This window comes from Marmota marmota, unplaced genomic scaffold, assembly GCF_001458135.2.
Source record: "Marmota marmota marmota unplaced genomic scaffold, marMar, whole genome shotgun sequence".
Lineage (NCBI taxonomy): Eukaryota > Metazoa > Chordata > Mammalia > Rodentia > Sciuridae > Marmota > Marmota marmota.
Window position 1 is genome coordinate 932,746 of NW_025999894.1, and position 23,124 is coordinate 955,869.

The following is a 23,124-nucleotide window of genomic DNA, read 5'->3' on the forward strand; positions in this document are numbered from 1 at the left end:
TAAAAGTGGAAAATGACTGTAGTGGTCATTTTGCAAAGAAGATATACAATGGCCAACAACACATGAAAGGATGTTCAGTATCATAAGTTTGTATAGAAATACTCATCAAAATCACAATGAAATATCACCTCTCACCCACTAAGATGGATGTAATTTAAAATAATAAAAACCATAAGATAACTAGTGTTGGCATGGATGTGGAGAAATCAGAACCCTCATACATTAGCTAGGAGAGTTGTAAAACGCTGTGTGTGTGTGTGTATTGCTCATTCAGCAATAAAAGAGAATAAAATCATGGCATTTGCAAGTAAATGAATGGCGTTCAAAAGATAATGCTAAGTGAAGTTAGCCAATCAAAAAAAAAAAAAACAAAAAAAACAAAACAAAACAAAAATGCCGAATGTTTTCTCTGATATAAGGAGGCTGACTTATAGTGGGGTAAGAAGGGGGAGCATGGCAGCACTAAAAAATAACAAGATCATGGCATTTGCAGAGAAATGGATGGCATTAGAGCAGATTATGCTAAGTTAAGTTAGCCAATCCCTAAAAAACAAATGCTGACTGTCTTCTCTGATAAAGGGGGGGGGGTGTTGACTCAAAATGGGAGGAAGAGCATGAGAAGAAGATTACCACTCAATAGGGAAGAGAGGTGGGAGGGAAAGGGATAGAGAAGGGGAATTGCACGGAAGATGGAAGGAGACCCTCATCATTATACAGAATAAATGTATGATGATGTGAGGGAGAAAAAAAAAAAGAAATGTGTCACATTAGATTGGGTAGAGAGAAGTTATGGGAGGGGAGGGGAGGGGAAGGGGGGATAGGAAGGACAGCAGAATAAAATAGACACTAGTATTGCTGTATGTATATAGGTGACTGGATGAACAATGTGATTCTGCAACCTGTACAATCAGAAAAATTAGAAATTATACCCCATTTGATTCAAATGTATGATGTCAAGATCATTGCATTGTCATGTTTAACTAATTAAAAAATAAAATAAAAATAAAAAAGAAGGGGGAGCATGGGAGGAATAGATGAATTCTAGATAGGGAAGATGGGTGGGAGGGGAAGGGAGGAGGCAGGGAATTAGCAAGGATGGTAGAATGTGATGAACATCATTATCCAAAGTACGTGTATGAAGACACTAATTGAGTGTCAACCTACTTTATATACAGAGATATGAACAATTGTGGTATATATGTGTAATAAGAATTGTAATGCATCCCGCTGTTGTATATTTAAAAAAATAAAATCAATTAAATAAATAAATAAAATACATGTTTGTTTAAAACAAATAAAAAAGCTGCTCAAACAATCTTGCATGAATTTTCCTGGCAACACTTTTCACAATAGCCAAAAGATGGAAACACTGCAGATCACCATAAATTGATGAATGGTTGAACTAAACATTTACACAATGAAATATTATTCAGCTCAATAAGGAAGACATTTGTACAGATGCTACAAAATGGATGAACCCAGAAAACATTATGTTCAGAAAAAAGAAGCCAGACAAAAAAGACCATATATTGACTGATTTCATTTATATGAAATATTGAGAATAGGCAAATCCATAGAGAGAAAAAGAAGACTAGTGAGTATCAGAGGCTGGGCATAGGGAATGGGAATGACAGGTTTTTGTTGTTGTTAGTTTTTTGTTTTTTTTGATGGTTTGTTTGGTACAAGGGATTGAACCCAGGGGCGCTTAACCCCTGCACCATATCCCTACCCTTTTTAAATATTTTATTTTGCGACAGAGTTTTTCTCAGTTGCTTAGGGCCTTGCTAAGTTCTTGAGGCTGGCTTTGAACTCATAATCCTCCTGCCTCAGTCTCCCAAGCCACTGGGATTAAAGGCATACACCCAGCTGGGAATGACAGTTTAATAGGCACAAGGATTCCATTTGGGGTGGCAAGAATGTTCTTGACTAGATGATGGTGATGGTTTTATAATTCAATGATGCCACTGAATTGTATACATTAAAATGGACAGATAGTGGGATATATAAAGAACTAAAAAAAAAAAAAAACCTAACACCAAAAAAAAAAAAAAAATCAATAAATGGGCTAAGGAGCTGAAAAGATACTTCTCAGAAGAAGAAATAGAATTGATCAACAAATATATGAAAAACTATTCAACATCTCTGGCTGTTAGAGAAATGCAAATCAAAATGACTCTTAAGATTTCATTTCACTCTAGTCATGTGAGGATGGCCTTAGGCCTGAGCCTAAGCAACTCCATTTTTAAAACTCCACTTTGAAACCTGCAGTCACACCAGGCAACACCCACAGAGCCCTCCAGTATGGCCTCAGACAAGTTACTTCCCCTCACCCTGATAAACAGAGTGAAGCCCCTGGCAGGCTGTCCTCACCTGATAAGAGGAAAGTAGAGAAGATCAGGGTGGAGACCAGACCAGGTGTTTCTGACCCCAGGGTAAATGATGTCATGAAGAAATCCAGTGATAGCTGATAAGGATTAAAAGGGGGGTTTAAAGCCCCCAAAATTTAATATAAATAATTAAGCAAATGAATAGGGATTCAGCCAGCCGAAACAAGGATGCACTCGAGCTAGAGAGCCTGATGAAGACCTGACATCCTATCACTTGTCATCATTTCCTGAGCCTCTGCGTGATCCTCACTGCTCTCAAACTCCGCCTCGTCTGGACCTTGTTGAGAGCTGCAACTTCTCCCTACAACCCTCTCCTCAAGGGGTCATCCACTCCACATCAGGAAAAGCCTGCCTTGGTTCCAGACCTGATCATTGTGGTCTGAGTGAGTGCGCATCTGTTGGACATAAGGCCTAAGGCTTAAGACTTTTGAACTTAGCATCCAGAGAGAATGTCTGGCATTAGCCTGTCATGATTAAGTGTGTTTTGCAGTGCTTAGAATTAATATAGAATTATTTGCTGTGAATTAATTAATCTAGAATTGTTTGCTGTGAATTGATTATGTCTATTGCAGTGCCTAGAATTAAGGATTGTTGTTTTCTTGATTAAGAGTCTACAGAGTGATACTGTATTGAGTAATTTGAGTGAGTAAAGCATTGAAAGGGGCAAAAGCATGTGGACATTCTTTATTTCTCCCCTCGACTGCATATGTCACAATTTTGCCCCCTCATGACAAGTCAGAATGGCAGATATCAATAATACAAGCAACAGTAAGTGTTGGTGAGGCTGTGGGGAAAAGGGCACACTCATACATTGCTGATGGGACTGCAAATTGGTACAACCAATCTGGAAAGCAGTTTGGAAATTCCTTAGAAAACTTGAAATGGAACCACCATTTGACCCAGCTATCCCACTCCTGGGTCTATACCCTAAAGATTTAAAAACAGCATATTACAGTGCCACAGCCACTTCAGTGTTACAGCAGCACAATTCACAATTGCTAAACTGTGAAAGCAACCTAGATACCCTTCAATAGATGAATGGATAAAGAAACTGGTACATATACACAATGGAATATTACTCAGTATTAAAAGAGAATAGAATTATGACATTTGCAGGTAAATGGATAGAGTTGGAGACTATCATGCTAAGTGAATTAAGCCAATCCCAAAAGACCAAAGGCTGAATTTTCTCTCTGATAAGTGGATGCTGACCCAAAAAAGGGGATTGGGGGGCATGGGGAGAATGGAGGAACATTTGGGCAAAGAGTGGAAGAAAGGCGAGAGGGCATGGGGGTAAGGAAAGATGGTGGAATGAGATGAACATCCTTACCCAAGGTACAATATGGCGGCACATGTGGTGCGACTCTACATCATGTACAACCAGAAAAAATGAAAAGTTGTGCTCCATTTGTGTACAGTGAATCGAAATGCATTCTGCTCCCATGTGTAACTAATTAGAACAAATTTTTAAAAATGGACAGATAGTGAAGTTTACATGTGCTTTTTACCTTAATAAATCTAAGACCTGAAGGTGAGGAATCCTCAGGCATGAGAAGGTCTCTGAAGATCCCACCTCGGTCCCAAAGAGTGGAACTGCTGATGATGGCACTGAGAACCACTGTTGCGTTGGGGGTCTCCTGTCCTCTGGTGTAAGCCACTTTGGAGTTTGGTTTGAGCTCTGGCCCCCAACCCTCCTGGTGAATCACATTTTGCCCAATGACTCTGTCTCCCCACTGTCTGGCCCCAAGAGGGAGAGTTGTCCATAGAGGTGGATGACCCCCCCACACACACTCTGTGTGGTACAGGCAGGCATAATGGATAACCTGAGGGACGCCCTGGAGCCTGATGTCCTGGGCGGCCACCCCTACCCCTACTAAAACCCCTCCTTCACCAGCATCTACTGGACTTTCACCTTCATACAACAGGCTCTCATGTTCAAAACATGAGCCCCACTTTCTAGGCACAGTGTGACATGGCCACCTACACTCTGGGTCCTGGGAATGTCCCTGCACCTCTCTAATCCTCAGTCTGTTCTCTGACAGCGGGGTGCCTAGATGGTCAATTCTCAGGGTTGTTGAGGACTCAGTGCGATTTCCATGGAAAGCGCTTACCAGGTCTTGATCCCATGGGAAGATCTGCTGGAGGGGCTGTGCCTGTTCCCGTCATTGTCCTCCCCCGTCAGGGAACCTTTTCCCTTACCCCTCACTCACCCCCTTATTGGGTTAAGCTGCTTTCTTCATTGTAAAGGACGTTCAAGGTTCACTCTATGAGCTTCTCAGTGTACCCAAACTGGATTCCCTGGGGGCTGGCAGAGGGATTCAGGACCACTCAAGACATCTCAGAAGTAGGTGATAGCATTCCAACCTTTAACGAATACACATGAAGCCACACTATGTGCAGACACTTTTGGAGGCACTGACCATGATCCAATGAAGAGAGCAGGGAATGACCCCTGCCCTCTTACTCCAGGTCACACAGTCACACTAAATATCAGGGTAAAGTTTAGACATTAGAGCAGCTGCAATGTCCTCCTCTGGATAGTCATGCATATGACCCAGATGAGGTAAAGAGAGAATTGGACGGCATGTTGGTATAAGCTCTTTAGCTTAGGGAAGTCTGGCAAGATGGACTCCCATTCTTCCTTCCTCTATTAGATCTTACTGGAGCACCAGCCCTGTGACAGTGAGTGCAATGCACGCAGTGGACACCACCTCACTCTCATCATGGAGTTGACATGCCACTGGGGAGGGAGCAGACAGAAAGTGTGTCAATGCTCCCTGAAAAAGAGTTAGATGGTCAGTGTTGATCAAGGACTCTCCCATTGGGATTTCTGCCCATTCTTGGTTACCAGAGCTGTCTGTGGACCAGGGGTGTCATACTGGGGTGGACACAGGGTGGGGCTGGCCTCTAGAAGGCTCGGGCCAGAGGACCAGAGGTGCAGCCATGCAGGGTTGCCTGGGAGGGCAGTGTGGAGGAAAGGCCGGGCCTCTCATGCTGCTGCCACCCACGTTCCCCTAGGCTCATGTCCACACAACAGGACATCAGCCAACTCAACATGCCAGGCCCACCTGTGGGACTCAAAACCACCTTCTCCTGGAACTCCTGGAGCACCCAGAGTCCACTGAGGCAGATTCTGAAGATGATAGGACTGGGGTGGGGGCCTGTGAGCATGTGGGGAGGAGTTGGGGCTGGACACACAGAACAGAGCTTCTAGAAGCTGCAGTGGGGGAGGAACAATGAGAAACGGGGCAATTGTTGGTTGGATTCAGTCTGGGAACACTTCCTCATGCTGAGTTTTTGTGTGGAGTTCTCTCTGAAAGTCAGTGGACAGTATCTTGTGCCTGGAACGAACATGGACATTTGTGATCTTGTCTCCTCTTGCAGTTGCAGGGCCACCTCCAGCAGTTGTGGAAGCTCCAACACCACCTTAAACACCAGAGGGAGAGTCTCTGCCAGAAACCCCTCCACCACCAGCTCCAGCTCCTGAGCTCCACCTTGACCTGATATGCCCAGAGCAGCATTCACCTCCCTTACTCATTTCACTTATTTTCCTACTCATTTTACTTGTTTATTTTTTATTTGCTTATGATTAATTTTAAATAAAATTGAGTAGTTTACTCGTTTTGAAATGTTCAGTTCAGTGCAATTGAGTGCATGTTCAACGTTGTGCAGCCATCCCCACTGTCTAGTTCCAGAACAGTCTCCTCATCTAGTCCCTCCCCATTCTCCTGATAGACCCCAGCAACCACTCATCATTCTGTCCATGTGGTTTGCAGATTTGTGATCGACAGATATTTGGAGGGCATCTGCTCTCTGCCACACTGTGGGGATGGAGGCAGATGCAGGGCACTGTGTCACATCACTTCTCACCCCTCCACCGTATCAGAGACTTCTGGCCTCTACCTGATGCTTCCTGCCAGCCTTACCCACTTGCAGGTTGGCCTTTAAGTGTCCTTGCTTCCCATTTCAATCTAGGGTAGACAAAAGGGGATTATAAAATGGTGCGACTATTTTGCAAAACACTGTGGTGTTTGCTCAAACAGTTACATGTAGAGTTACCATATGACCTACCAATTCCACTACTACACATGTACACAAGAGAAAGGAGAACACATGTCCACAGAAAGTCTATGCATGAAGTTTCACAACAGTATTATTTTTGATAGCCAAAAAGTGGAAACAACCCAGATGTCCAACAATTGATAAAAGGACAAAATGTGCCATAGTCATGCAATGGGTTAGTATTCCACCATAAAAAGGAATGAGAGACTGATACACACTCCAACATGAATGAACCTGGAACATGATGCAAAGTGAAAGAAGCCAGACACACATTCACATATTGAATGATTCCATTTATAAGCAGTGTCCATGATTCCAATTATATGATTCCACTTATGTGCAAATTCATAGGGATGAAAAACAGATAAGTGATTTCCAGGCAAGAAATGGGGAGTGACTGCTAATAGGTATGAGGCTTCTGTTGGGAGATGAAAATCATGAAAAATGATGGGGGTTGCATAATTCATTTTTTAAAAATTGATTTATACAATTTAAAAAGGTGAATTGTATGATATGTGGATTTTAAAATGATATATTAATTTTAAAATTTTTTAAGACACCAGGACCTTCCATATGCTAGGCAAGCAGTCAACCACTGAACTACATCCCCAGCCCACAATTTTAATGTACCATACTAACTTATAATTCATGTAAATCCTCTGCCCTTGAGTATCATTCTTCTGAACTCTTTACCTTTGGACAGATATTTGGTGGGCATCACATTGTGGACAGCACATAGTGACTTCCTTCCACAGAGGACAGTATGGATGGGAGATGGGAGAGTAAGATATACAGCCCCAACTTTCATGGGAGCAAATGACCCTGACAACATATCAAGTCCTCCCACCTACAGGATACCTCAGTCCCTCTGTTTCATGGATTCCTCCGGCCTCTGCCTCCTAATGCCGGGGATGGCAGAGCCACAAGGGATTTGTCTTTGGAATTCTCAGCACATCCAACCAGGAGGTAGAAACACATCAGAGGTAGATGGAGGATTTTTTTTCCTTAGGGCCCCTGGGAGTGGGGCAGGGGAAAAAGGGACAGACACTAGGAAAGAGAATGACTTTTGTCACAGTCTTTCCCATTTGTGGGGACTCCTGGAATAAGCAAAAATCAAGAGGGGACATTTTTAAGGACAGTCATTCCTCATTATTTGGCTCATGGAGTACCTTTCCAAGAAGTTTGTATGACAAAAAATAATATTCAAAGGTGAGGTACAGCATAACGTGAACCACTCTGTTCCTGTCAGATGGGGCTTGGGGGATTAGGTCTTGTCTGTTTTTGTTTCATTCTAAAATGCAGGATGAGTCTGTGAAGCCTTGGGCAGGGCCATAGCCTATCCTGGGCTTTACCCTGATTCAGCCTCGAGTGTACCTTGGCCAGATTTCCAAAGTGTGTTCACCACATTCTTTTCTCCAAGTCCCCTATTACTAGAGGTCAGCAGCACGTGAGCCACAGATCACAGCGGTGAGCACGCAATGCCCTCCCCGCCAAAATTTCACTTTCTCTTCTGTCCCCACCATGTGCACAGGTGCCATGGCTCCACTGAGGCAGCAACCACGACCTTCAGGCTGGGGCTTTCTATGGGGAACCCCATTGCCAAGGGGTTCTGTTCTCACGTTAATGGCAAAGGAGGTCAGGACCAGTGAGCAGTGCCAAAAACCTCCCCTTTGAGGTCACCTGGAAGCCTCTTCCTCTGCTGTTTAACAGGTTATTTGCTGGGCATCTGCTCTTTGCCACACCATGGGGCACTGTATCCAGTTACTTTCCACCTTCCACTACACCACAGACTCTGGGCCTCCTGCTACTTGATGTTTCCCTGACAGCCCTGCCCACTTGCAGGCTGGAATTTGGGTGTCCTGGTCTCTCACTTACTGAGAGGAAGAAACAAGGTCGCCATCATAGCCTACAAACTTCTGAGGACATGTTCTGACCTCTCCCTCCCTCCACCTGGATCAGCCTGCAGCATATACCCATGCAGGTGGTTCTGCTCAATGTCATGGCACATGATGCCACCCTGATCACTGTTTCCTTTTTTTTAAAATATGTATTTTTTAGTTGTAGTTGGACACAATACCTTTATTTTGTGTATCTGTTTTTATGTGGTGCTGAGGATTGAACCCAGGGCCTCACACATGCTAGGAGAGTGCTCTAACCGCTGAGCCACACCCCAGCCCCTCCTTTTTCTTTATCCCTCTGAGGTGCTATTCATCTACAGTGATATCATATGACAACAATCCACATGATAGTGGTTCCACAATATTATAATGTGGTTGAGAAATTCCTGCCACCTGTTGACAACGTGGCTGTTGTAACATTATAGTACAATACCTTACTCAAATGTCTGTGGTGATACTGGTGTAAACAGTTGTCTGAAATTTTTTTGTTTGTGTACAACACCTACAACTATGTACAATGTATGATACTTGATGATGATAATGGCTATGTTACTCTGCATGTACTTACAGTATTTTATCGCCATTTTAGAGTGAATTACTTCCACTTGTATACTTTCCTGTGAAGAGCATGTGTGTGACGGCAGCTGCCACTTCATACATCATGTATTTACCATGTCTTTTGATCATATCATTTTTCCTTGTGAGGACTTAACCATCATTGCTTCACTCACTGTGACCCTGGGAACAGTAGGCCATACCATGTGTGGACCACGCAGTGCAGGCATGTAGTGGATGAGACCACCTGGTTAGTGTGAGTGTGTTCTATGGTGCTCACATGATGACGGAACTGCCTAAGGATGGCTCTCAGAACACATGGTGTTATTAAATGACACATGGTTGTACTTATTTTGTTTGCTACCTAACTTCCCCACCAACTAGAATGTGATTTGTTCACTGCTAGAACTCCTAGCACCTGGAATAAGGTTGGCACACAGCAGGTACTCAATAAATATTTATTAAATGGTGCAACAAACAAAAATATTCAAAATAAAGTGAAAACTGTAGTGATAGGGGTATACGTGGGATATAGAGTGACTCAGAAGAAGGTCCTGTGAGATGCACATCTGAGATGAGACAGAAGAATTCAGTCAAGCGACAGCAAGGGGCTTTAAAATAGGAACAGAAACAGAGTAGGCATCCACAATGAATAGATTGTCATTCTAGAACTAACTCTTTCCATTCCCTTTAAGGAGAGACTTGGAAAAGGCAGGACTACTTGGTAGGCAGTCACAGAGGCGGCAGCCCAGGCCTCATTCCTGATCTGAGGCAGCCAGGCCAGCTGCAAGAGTCTGGCTTGGGGCTCAGGTCACTGGCATGAGAATCAGGAGTCAGAAGGGGATTCAGGTACCAAGCTGCACTGAGGCTGAACAGACAGTCCTAACTTAACAATGGTTCCAAAGAGGATGATGTGGGCTTTAGGATGATGTAAAAGAGATATACACATTCAGAACAAACAGTGCTTCAAATTTTCAATTTGGAGCTTGTCCTGGGCTGGTGAAATGTGGTAAGATTATTGCTGTCTCCATGCTGGGCAGTGCCAGTGAGCCCTAGCTCCCAGTCAGCCCATGATCCTGAGGAAAGACAACCTTCACTTCGCAGTGTACTGTGTTGCTGAGCTGGGATGTGTGGGAGGTTAGGGGTGTTCAATAAATTTTTGACTCAAAATGTTTTCATTTCATTTTTCTTTTGTCTTTTTTATTTTAAATTTATTTGTTTATTCTAATTTGTTGTACATGACAGAAGGATGCATTTCAATTCATAGTACATATATAGAGCACAATTTTTCATGTCTCTGTTTGTACACAAAGGAGAGTCACACTATTCGTGTCTTCATACATGTACTTAGGGTAATGATGTCCATCTCATTCCATCATCTTTCCTACCCTCTTATCCCTTCTCTTTCCCCCTCCCCTTTGCTCTATTCAATGTTCCTCCATTCCTCCCATGATCTGCCCCCCCATTATGGATTACCATCCACATATAGAGAAAACATTCAGCTTTTAGAATTTTGGAATTGGTTTACTTCTTTTAGCATGATATTCTCCAACTCCATCCATTTACCTGAAGATGTCATGATTTTATTCTCTTTTAATGCTGAGTAATATTCCATTGTGTATATATACCAGTTTCTTTAGCCATTCATCTATTGAAGGGCATCTAGGTTGTTTTCCACATTCTTGTGCTGCTAAGTCGGGGCTTAATCCAACATAATGAAGATTTGGGCCTACTTCTTCTTATGTTAGGTGCAGAGTCTCTGGTCTAATTCATAGGTCCTTGATCCACTTTGAGTTTGGGGACCCTGGCTGCACCCAGGCCTGTCAAGGGATGTGGGGCCAGTATTGGGATTGGCTGTGTAAACACATGAAAATGTCATGGGGCTAGGGGACAGCCAACAGAGGGATAAACATGGGCTTATCTGGAGGATAGGTTAGACCAGGGGCCCCAAGAAATAGCCTCCCTTCCTTGGGGATCCAAATACAACTTGGAACCCAGTAACCAGGCACCCACATTCCAGCAACAGCCTCCTCATTTGGTAAAATATTTTAGATGTGAAAGCGTGTTTTCTTGCTTCCCCTGTGGAGGCCGAGTCTTTAGAAGGCCATGCCGCCAGAGCTCCCCCTATGGCTGCACAGCCCCTTCCCTAGGCCCCATACACTGGTCATCCTGAAAAAGGAACTTTTGGAAACGACTGCGATGTTGCTTCAGATCCTGCTCCCAATGCCTCGCTGGTGGTACTCCTCCAAATGGCACTCCTGCAAGTGGGAGGAGTAGCTTAAGGTCCACACCTGATAGCCCTGGTGAGGTACATCCAGGAGAGAACATCACTGTGAGTAGCCCTGCAGAGCCCCACCACCTTCCCCCTCAGTATGGGGCAACAGGGACCTGAGGCAAGAGCAGGTGGTGGGAGATTGTGAGCCTCGTGTCATGTCATGTTCACCCCAGGGCAGGGCTAAAGGTGGGGAATGAAAGTGTCCAGGGTACATCCTGGGCACCCAGTGTCATTTCCTGTCCTCTCAGGGTAGAATCCTGTGACACAGGGTCTATACGAGGTCTGGGAAGCAGAAGATCACAAGAGACAAACACCCTGAATGAGGCCAGCAGAGGCTGGGGTTCCCTGCCAGCTACCAGGCACTGTCTTCCATGCTTTCCACAGGTTCTCATCCACAAGCGCTGGAGCTGGAGCGTCAGCTCCATATCAACAGAGGAGCCAGGGACAAGTACCACTCAGGGTGAGTGCGGGACAGAGGGGACTCTACAGGCAGGGCACAGAGCAGAATAAAAGTGAATAACAGCACAGACACCACCAGGACCACCTTCCTAGTAGGGCTGGGAGAAGAAGGGGCAGAGTCCAGACCGCGAGCAACAAATCCTCGCCCATCCTCCCCACCCTCTCTGCCAGCCTCATTCTTGGACTCATCCAAGGTCACTGTTCCCATATTTGTGACAACATCAGAACAGCAACGTGGACATTATTTCATTTTAATTCTCTGATGATTTGTACTCTGCCATCCAACTGACTATAACTTCTACACCCAAGTGTCCAGGTGACAATGGCCTGATAGTCCTTCCACACTCTCTCCAAGTCTTACACAGCATCAGGATTACTAGGGATGAGTTCAGCTGAAACATCACAAGGCTCATGCCAATTGGTCCATTTCTCTGGTACTTGCCGTCTCAAGGAACACAGACTGGGAAAGTAGGAGCTGGGCCCCCAGGACCTCACCACCTTCCAGGGGGACCCAGGTTCCACAGCCATTCAGACTTTCAGGGCTGTGGGACCTGGACCTCATTCCGTCCTGGAGCCATTTCAACAGCACCACAGAGAATGATGTTCTGGGTGTCCTCACACAGGGACCCTCCTGTCTGGGATGAGCCTGTTTTTCCATCTCCAGAAGGTGGTGTGCTGGTGGGACTCAGGGGATAAGCTCCTAATGCACAGAGCTGCCACCTCTGCTCAGCTAACAAACTGGCCTGAAGCTGCTGTGTTTCTAACTATCCCCTCAGCAATTCCACTGTGAACTCTGCCAGCCATTGCCCTGCTGGGGCTCTCCTGCCCCTCTGTGGGACAAGCCCCTATGTGCTTTTGCTATTGCACTGGACTCCACCCCCAGACACTTCTGGTGGGTCAGTTGGCACTGAGTCTGTTTCCTCAATGTCCCAACCAAGAAGATGGCTATAGAGGGGATGATACCAGCACTGGATATGTGTTCCAGGCGTACTCCCTGGGGGACCTGGAGGAGACCCTGGAGCCCGCCTTCCTCTATGACTCATCCTCTTCGGCCTCAACCGATGTACCAAATGTTGGGAAGGTAAGCCCTGCCCAAGGTGACAGGGTCACATACAGCTGTGAGTCCTGGAACTGGCCCTGGGCCTCTCTGAGCTTCAGCCCTCTCCTCTGAACTGTGGGGTGCCAAGAACACTGACCTCATGGTCGGAAAGGCCAGGCCTCTCATACTGCTGCCCCCATCCCTCTTGGGTGGTCTCCTCCCTCTCTCACTTGCATTTGCCTCACTACCCACTTGGTAATGTCCACAGCCAGGTCACTGTCACAGGCCCCGAGGAGGAGGACCAAGGACACCAGGTCCCAGCCTTGACAGAAAACCCTGAGCCCATGGAGGAACAGGCCGAAGGTGAGGAGGACTGAGGTGGGGTATGAGTATGTCAGAATGGGACAGGGAGGGACAAGCAGAGCATACTGCACAGGAACTGGGGCGGGGCAGGAACAATGAAAGGCAGAGCTGTCACTGCACGCATTCTGGGAACCCTGCCTGGTGTTGGGTTTGTGCGTGGAATTGTATGAAAGGCAGTAGGGAATATTCTGTTCCTGGACCTAACATGGATAGTCTGTGGACCTTTACTCCTCTAGCAGCTCTGGTGCTTGTGGAAGCTCCAGTTCAAAGTCCACCACCTCCACCATCTGATAAGAGAACCGGAGCTGGATGAACCTGCAGTGGACCATCAAGGCCAACACACCCTGCTGGCCCTTCAGTCAGCACTGCATCCTGAGAGGAACCCTGAGCCTCTGTTTATTCATCTTTATTGTATGTGTTTATTATTTTAGTATTATTTAAAATTAAAGATTCATTTTCATTGTTAAAAGACTCAGTCATTTGCCATCAAGTGCCTTCTCTAAACTGTGCACTAGTCACAACCATGTAGTTCCAGAACATTGGTATCCATGACCACTGCCTCCCCTTCCTTCCACTAGTCCCCAGCTTCTAGTTCTGAGATATGCCAAGTCTGCATTTTTCAAACCAGTGCAGTCTGATTTCTTCTGGGCTGCATAACGTTGGAAGGGATTAATTATGTTTCCTCAGAAGGGCAAATGCCATACAAAATTTTATGTTTTTATTCTTATTTCTTTGTTACTGGGCTTGAACCAGGGGCATTTTACCACTGAGCTACATCCATGGTCTTGTCCCTTTTTCATTTTGAGACAGGCTCTTGTTCCATTGCTGAGCTTGGCCTAAACTTAAACTTTTTAAAACTTAAAGCAGTGTTATTTGGAAACAGAAAATAAAAAATAAAAGAACTCTTAAGTTCAATGGCTGGAGAAAAGAAAAATTCACTTTGAAACAGGGAATTCACTTTGTAACATCCAGCAGGAAAAAACAACAATGTCCAGCTCCACATCATCAGGCAGGTGAGTCTCAACACCAGTGCTGAACAGAAGAGTACACAGATACATCCTTTATGGTATTATCAACAACAAGCCAAGCAGAATAATAAAGCACTTAGAAACATACATGCAGTAGTCTGTACAGATACATAAGTTAGGATAAAGGAAAAGATAAGAAACCCCAGCTCCACTTCCATTACCACCTCCACCACCTGAGAGAGCACCAGGGTCAGAACCATCTTCAACAGCAGCTTCAGGCCTGTGGCTCTTAATGGCCCGACCTCTGCACCACCCACTGAGCGCGCCCCCTTGAACCTGTTCCCACCCCAGAGCTGCCCTTCCCCTTTCCTCCTTTTTTTCCCCTTTTTGAATCTTTATTAAAACTAGGTCACTTTAAAATTTTTAAATTATATTTCTTTTTTTTTTGAGAGAGAGAGAGAGAGAGAGAATTTTTAATATTTATTTTTCAGTTTTTGGCAGACACAACATCTTTGTTTGTATGTGGTGCTGAGGATCGAACCCGGGCCGCACGCGTGCCAGGCGAGCGCGCTACTGCTTGAGCCACATCCCCAGCCCCTAAACTATATTTCTTAAAAACATTCAGCTTATTGGCTTTAATTGCATCCCTTGTCCTGTATCTGGTACCCATACCCACTCCCTCCTCTTCTCCCTCCTGCTAGTCTCCAGAGAACAGTTATTAGTCTCTCCCTGAGATTTGCTTCTTCTGGGTTTTTCACAACACTGCAGTCCAACTTCTGTTTGATTACATAATATTCGTAGGGACCGTTTAAGCTTGAATTTTCTTTGAATGGTATATCCCACAAAGATCTAAGATTTTTAGTTTTTTTTTCTTTTTTCTCCTTACTGCCACCTCTACACTTCTAAATGATCTGCAAGTTGTATCAGTTCTACTTCCAAATCATATTCCAGAAGTCTCTATTCTTTGGTCTCTCTACTGCCACCACCTTCGGATTTTTGGTTTTGCATTTTTATTTTTGTTTGTTTAATTAATACTAGGGAATGAACCCAGGGCAACTACACCACATCCCCAGGCCTTTTTATTTTTGAGATGGAGTCTCACTAAGTTCCTGAGGATCTCCCTAAATTGGGGAAACTGGCCTCCAAGTTTGAATCCTCCTTTCTCAGCCTCCTGAGTCCTTTGGATATTGTTATGTACCACCCACCCAGAAGGTCTCAGTTTATATGCAAAAAGTAGACCTTGGAAAATACTTTCATAACATTGAAAGCAATTTTTTCTGACTGAAGGGTCAGAAGTCAAAAAGGAAATAAATGACTGACTCCTGATGGAAAAACAAAAAGAACATGGATACTTACTAGCAAACTCTTAAAAACCTAGACTGATAAAAGGTTAATATCCCAGGGATACATAGAACATCATGAGTCAACCATGGGACAAAGGAAAAATTCCTGCAATTCAAAAGGGAATCACTGCACATAGTAACTGTCAAAGATGTTCAACATATACTACTGAGAGGTTGTTTGTCCCCATTGAGCGGGCAGGTTTTAAGGCTGGTGCTGAACAGCCCTGGTGAGAATACAGGAGACTGAGGCCTGGGAAGATCCCCTGGGAGATACGGCCACGGATACTCCTCAGAATCATCTGGCAAGTCCTTAGCATGTGTCCCTTCCTTCATCCAGCATTTCCAAAGCTAGGTACTTATCCTGCCAGCACTGTTGGAAATGGCCAGAACTGGAGCCCTCGGTAACTTCCATGTAGAGGGGGTGGATGGCCACATCTGCTCCACACCCACCAAGGTACCCTGCGGCTGCTGAGGTGGGTCTATCTGTGCCACAAGGTGAAGTCAAGGAAGCTGTTACATGAACACATTGGTTGCTCAGGGTGTCGTCTCTACAGAGGACCTCATTTGATAAAGGACACATTAATGATGTAAATCTGCAATGAATGCAAGTGAGAACTGCTGTGGCTTTTCCCACAGGATTTGGTGCAGGACTAAAGGCACCAGGTGACAGGCTGAGTGCTAAGGCCTGGCCTCCAACAGTGATTGGTCAATGTGTGGGTCCATCCCTGGAGCAGCAAGGAAGGGCAAGTTCAGGTTCACAGAAAGGAATTATGGTGGGGCTATGCTTAGCTTTCTCTTTCCTGTCTGAGAAGCAGCATTCTAAACACAACTCGGATGAGCTTTGAATAGGCCAGACTGTAAAGTTACTATAATATTACAAAAATCACAGCAAAACCTATAGGTATAGGCCAAATACTTCATGTCTGTAGCCACAAAAATCTTTAACAAAATAATGGTAGAGCAAATTCAACAGAACATTCACTAAATCAAACACTAGGACCAAGTGAGATTTATACCAGGGTGCAAGAATGCTGCAAAACACATAAATAATTCAACGTCATAAGCCATGCTGACAGAATGAAAGATAAAAACATATTATCTCAATAGGAGTAGAAAAAAAAATCATTCTAAAAAAAATCAACACTTTTTCATGAGGGACATCCTCCAAAAATTAGGTAAAAAGGAATGCACCACAAGACAATAAACATCACACAGGATCTGCCACATCAAACGTCGTATGCAGTGGCTGAAAAATGGAAAGCTTTTCCTTAAGATCACGACCAAGATGAGACTGCCCACACTGCAGCAATGTCTGTTCCATGTAGTGCTGAAGACCCCAGACAGAGGAATCTGAGAGGAAAAAGAAACCACAGGAATCCAAACCAGGAAGGAACAAAGAAGGGCTGCCTCTGTTGGCAGAGGACAAGTCCTCTTCATAGAAAACACTACAACATTCTCCAATAAAAACCATTAGAACTAATTAACAAGTTTAGTGAAGGTTCAGGAGATAAAAATCCACCCAAAAAAATCAGATGCATTTCTATATCCTTAATAATCACCTATCAAAAATAATAATAATATTTCATTTATGATAGCACCAAAAGGAATAAAATATTTAGGAACAAATAGAGCCAAATCAAATGTATTCAAAGGAAGAAAATTTATCTGCATACTGAAAATCATTAAACACTGATGAAAGAAAATGAACACAGACATGGATGGAAAGATACAGTGTGCTTTTGGATTGAAAAATAAATACTGCTAAAATGTCCAAGTTACCCAAAACAAGAGATTCGGTGACATTTCTGTCAATCTAGCAATGACAATCTTACTTGATATAGACAGAAAATCCTTTAATTCAATAAGACCACAAAAGATCATGAATAGTCATCTCCTCCTGATAAAAAAGGACGAACGAGAGGCATCACAGTATGTGATTACGAGTGCTCTAACAATCCAGTCAGATACCGACATGAAAGCTGACACAAAGAATAGAACAGAGAATACCACATGAATATAGAACACAGGAGAGGGCTCAGATACAAACCCACACACACAGATTCAATTACAGAAAAGGCACCAAGAACTTACAATAGGGAAGGGACTCTTTCATCCATGTATGGTGCTGGGAAAAGAGGATATTTACATGCAAAGAAGTGAAGCTGGACCTGTATCTTACACAGTACATAAAAGTGAACTAGAAATGGATTAAAGACACAGAGGCAAATCCACATAAATCTGATTCCTGCCAAAGGTGCCAAAAGCATACCCTGGGGAAACAACAGCCTCTTTAGCAAATGCTGCAGGGAAAACCGAATATTTATATAAAGAAGAATGAAACTAGATCCCTTTTACTGTGAACACGAAAAAAAAAAAAGAAAAACACCCCAAAGTGGGTCAAAGTTCTAGGAATTAGGCCAGAATTAGGCCAAATTGCATCAAGAAAACAGGGAAACACTCGAACACATTGGCAGAATTACTGACTTCCTTAATAAGATCCTAAAACTCAAGACATAAAAGTGAGAATTAATAAGTGTGACAGCATCAAACTAAAAAGATTCTGCACAGCAAAGAAAACAAGAGTGTGAAGAGAGCCTACAGAATGGGAGAAAATGTTTGTCAGATACTCTTCCAACAGGGGATTAATAACCATTATTATATAAATGTTATATGTTGAAAATAAAACAATCTTAATGAACCCAATAAATGGGCAAAAGAATCTAAAGGGAGATTTCTCTAAAGGAGAAATTCAAATGGCCAACATACATATAAAAACATGTTCAACATCCATAGCCATCAGGGAGATGCAAATCAAACTAAATTGAAACAAGGCGCAGAACACACAGACCTATAATCCCAGTTGCTTCCCAGGCTGGCAGGAGAATTGGAAGTTCAACACCAGCCTCAGAAACTTGGTGAGCCCCTGTCTCAAAATAAAAAATGTAAAAAGAGGGTGGATATGTGGCTAAATGGTTAAGAACCCCTGGGTTTAATCTCTGGTACAAAAACCCACACTGAGATTTCATCTCACCCCAGTAAGAATGACAATCATCAAGAATACAAATGATAATTGCTGGTGATGATATGGGGGAAAATGTACCCTAACACATTGTTGATGGGACTGCAAATTATTACTACCACTTTGGAAAGTAGTATGGTGATTCCTCAAAAGACTACAAATGGATCCACTATTTGGCCCAGCTATCCCACTCCTTGATAATTATGACAAAGATTTAAAATCAACATACTAAAGTGATATACGCATAACAAAGTATATATTAGCACAATACACAATAGACAAGTTATGGAACCAGCCTGGGTACCCACCAATAGAAGAAAGGATAAAGAAAATGTGGTATATAAACACAATGGAGTTCTATTCAGCCATAAGAAAAATGAAATTTTGTCGTTTGCTAGTAAATGGATGGAAGTGGAGAACTTCATGCCAAGTGAAATAAGCCAGTCTCAGAAACTCAAGGGTCAAATGGTTTCTCATAAGTGGAATCTACAGAGGAAAACGGGGGGAAAGGCGGGGTATCTCACAAAAATAGAATGGAGAGTAACAGAGTAGAAGCAGGAAATCAAGGGTGAGGGAAGACAAGAGGCAGAGGGGAAGAACTGGGGAAGAAAATTGGCGTACATTTATGAATACATCACAATGCATTCCAATTTTATATGAAATTGTAATGCATTAATTCAAAAATAAATTAATAATAGATAAATGGGACACTTAAAATATAATCTATAACTATAAAAATCCTTAGAGGAAAGCTCTGAGCAATGACTATGACTGTGACTCTGAAAGCACATGCCGAAAAGCAAGAAAAACCAAGTGACAGGACATCACACTGACAAGCTTCTGCACAGCAAGGAAAACAAGCAGCAAGATGAGAAGGCCACAGATACAGTGGGAGTCACATCTGCAAAGCATGTATCTGACGGAGGCTAACACCAAAACTATATAAGGAGCTCGTGCAATTCAATAATAGATCATAAGTACAGAAATTAATATACTTAAGAATGGTGTATGGTGCACTAACATTGCTAAAAGTGTACATCTGCAATTTTCATAACACACAAAAACTGTTTAGGTATCAGAGGGGATGTGTATGTAAATTAGACTGACAGTGTAATCATTTCACAATGTACATGGATAACAGAGTATTAAGTTGTACATTTTTAAAATTTTTTTATTATTAGTTGTTCAAAACATTACAAAGCTCTTGACATATCATACTTCATACATTTGATTCAAGCAGATTATGAACTCCCATTTTTACCCCGTATACATAAGTTGTACATTTTAAACATACACTATCTCTTCCAAAGCAAAAGAAATTTTGAAAGGCAAATAGTTTTACCTTCTTGTTTCAGAATAGCAAAATAAGATTGATTAATCAGTTTTCAGAATTATCAGGTAATCTATGTTCATTTCTCTTATTTAATATATATTATTTCTCTTCTCCTAGAAGGATTTTTTATTACACCCCAGAAAAAGGATAAAATTCACCAAGCATGCTCATTTTTCTAAAAAACATAATTATTTAAGGTCATTTTACTTTAAAACAAATTGTTCAGTGAAAATAGTACCAATAACATATAGTCATAGAGTTGGGTATGGTGGTGCACACCTGTAATACCATGGACTCAGGAGGCTGAGATAGAAAGATCACAAGTTCAAAGTCAACCCAGGCAACTTAGCAAGACCTGAGGAACTTAGTGAGACCTTGTCTCAAAAAGAAAAAAGGGGGAGAGATACAGCCATTTGTTATTATACTTGTCAGTGTAAATGTTGTTTTTATAAATTATTTCCTGTCATTAAGCTTTACTTCCATAGATTCGAATATTTTAAAAGTCCTACCTTCTAACACAGACATTAGGGTCTTTATTTTAATAACACTCCTACTTAGAACTGACCAAAAGAAAACATGAACCTTTAACTCCGGGTCCAGCTGCACTGGTAATGGAGGAAGGCATTCTCAAGTTTCTGCTGGTGTTGGACAACAGATCTAGATTCTGACCTTCAAGTAATTCAAAATATTAAAGCCTGGGCTGTTCAAAGCACAGCCAAGATGGGTTTAGAATGCTGTTTCTTAGACAGAAAATAGTAACTTTATCAGAAAGTTCAGTATAATTCTTTTTTGAGGCCCTGGCCTCACCTGACCTACAGCTCCCCTCAAAAGCCCCACCAATTGAGAAATCCACCAAGGAAGGGCAGGCCCAGCACTCAGCCTCCTACCTGGTTCCATTGCCCTGCCATCGAAACCTGTAGTATGCAGCAAAAGAAGTTCAAAGAAGTTTATAGCAGTGAACACCCACATGGGAATAGATCAAAAATGACAGAAAGCTAATGCACCACTTCAAGGAACTAGAAAAAGGACAAACTAAACCAAAAGTTGATTAAACAAAGGAAATAATGGATATCAGAGCAGAAATAAATGAAATAAAAACTACAGGAACAATAGAAAAGATCAATAAAATTGACAGCAGGTGTTTAGAAAAAAATCAGCAAACATTTAGCTACATGAACAAAAAAAGGAAACTCAAATGAAATCACAAATGAAATAGGAGACAAATGCAACTGACACAACCGAAATATTGAGAATCATAAGAAACTCCTGTGAAGAGACCACTACCATATGCCAGCAAGTTCAATATCTAGCAGGATACATACCTTGACACATGCAATCTACCAAGAGGAAATTATGAAGAAATAGAAAACCTTAGTGCAATGGTGAGTAAAGATACTGAATAAATAATGAAGAGTCTCCTAGTAAAGAGGAGGCCAAGACTAGATGGCTTCTGTGCTGAATTCTAACAACCCTTTAAAGAAGTATTCAGGGCGAGGGCAGTAGCTCAGTGGTAATGTGCTGGCCTTGCATGGCTAAGGCCGAGGTTCAATCCCTATGTCTGAAAAAAAGAGAAAAATGAAACAAAGAGCACCAATTCTTCTCAAATTCTTCTAGAATACAGAAGAAGAGGGAATCCTTCCAAACTCATCTCATGAGCACAGAACTATGCTGATGCCATAGGCATGCAGACACACTACAAAAGCAAACACTACTACAGACCTGGGTTGGGGCTGTAGCTCAGTTGGTAGAGCACTTGCCTAGCACGTATGAGGCACTGGGTTCGATCCTCAGCACAATATAAAAATAAAATAAAGGTATTGTGTCCATCTACTATAAAAAATATTTTTAAAAAATTAAACTTCTAAAAAAACTAGTACAGATCAATATACCTGATGAACATAGATGCATAAGTATTCAACAAAATGCTACCAAACCTAATCTAATAGCACACCAAAGTGATCATTCACCACCATTAAATGAGATTCATCCAGATGTTTCAACCTGCATAAATACACAAAGTGATATGGTACAGGTAAAGAAATAAAAAACAAAACCAGAGCTCCATTTAAATCATTACAGAAAAACCACTAGATAAAATTCTATACTCCTTTATATGAAAACCCTCAAAAATTAAAAATTGGAGAAATGTGCCTCAACCAAATCAAGATAATGGATGACAAACTCAAAACAACATCATACTGAAAGGTGAAATCATTTCCTGTGAGATCATGAACAAGACAACAGTTTTGTTCTATATACTATTAGAAGTACTGGCCACAGAAACGAGGTGAGAATGAAAGAGAAGTTGTCCAAATAGGAAAGGAAGTCTACTTATCTACTTTATGTATATAAAATCATATCTGTTTGCAGATGTTATGATTTTATATATATAACCCCCCCATTACAAACATCTGGGCTGCAGGCAGTCCCTGATTTCCATGTCTCCTGGCTTCTCCAGGTTCCCATCAAGCTATCTGTTCATGAGGCTGTGGGAAGGCAAGTGATGACACCAATGTTGTTAAAGCCCAACAATTCAACCACAAAGTACAGAGTTCAAAAGAAATGTGGATCTTTCTTCATAATGATAATAACAGCAATGACAAGGGGGCACTCTTGCCAAGATACCAAGCTTTTATGAATGTGAAGAATAGGCTTATACTAAAACTAGACACTCGAGATCTAAAACTCTAAAACTGCAGAGCTCTCAGAATCAACTCAATGTTCCAAGACTTTCACTTACTAAGATTTTCTTATTTTAAAATTTATTTTGTAAACTGTGAGAAAACCATGTAACATAAAATTTAATCATCATTACCATTTCTAAGTGTGCAGTTCAGTGATATTAGAAACACTGACCATGGACACCTGGGCTCAAGTTACCTTCCTGCCTTAGATTGCAGAGTAACCATGACTATAGATGTGCACCATTATGCCCAGTTACATTTTTTATTAATGTAAAACTGAAGTAAATGTTCTCATTCTCATTTCTGATTTTAGTAATCTGAGTCTTTTTCATTATCCACCCAGATAAAGGACTTTCAATTTTGTTGACATTTTTGAAGTAGCTTTATTTACACACATTATTATGCACTCAAGAGATCGCAAAAATTCCAGGCTCTAATAAAATTTTACTATGAAATCTGGCAGAATATTACCAGATTAATCTGTCTCTTATGTCACCAGAAAACATGGTAATAGAAACTTCCAAATGTGAACCAAAACCTTTGTAAATATTTATGCACTATATACTGTGGTACTATATCCACACATAAAAATGAAATAAATTATCAAATTCTTTTACATCTGCTCTCCAAACATGCTTTGAATGCCCAAATATACATTTATTAGAGATTTTCTTTCACGTCATTCCATGGCATTTTTAAAATTCCTGATAAAAGGTAAACACACAATGGAGAAAAGATG

At 42.2% G+C, this 23,124-nt stretch overlaps 1 protein-coding gene across 1 annotated transcript in view; it reads left to right on the plus strand.

Moving 5' to 3' along the window:
* LOC107157145 overlaps nucleotides 1–12,694 on the plus strand; it is a 193,880-nt gene extending 181,186 nt beyond the window's left edge. Inside the window, exon 5 of the mRNA XM_048796345.1 lies at nucleotides 12,622–12,694. Within this exon, the coding sequence (XP_048652302.1) occupies nucleotides 12,622–12,674 (53 nt within the window). The 3' untranslated portion in view covers nucleotides 12,675–12,694. The remainder of the gene's footprint in view (nucleotides 1–12,621) is intronic.
* Nucleotides 12,695–23,124: the final 10,430 nt, after the last annotated feature.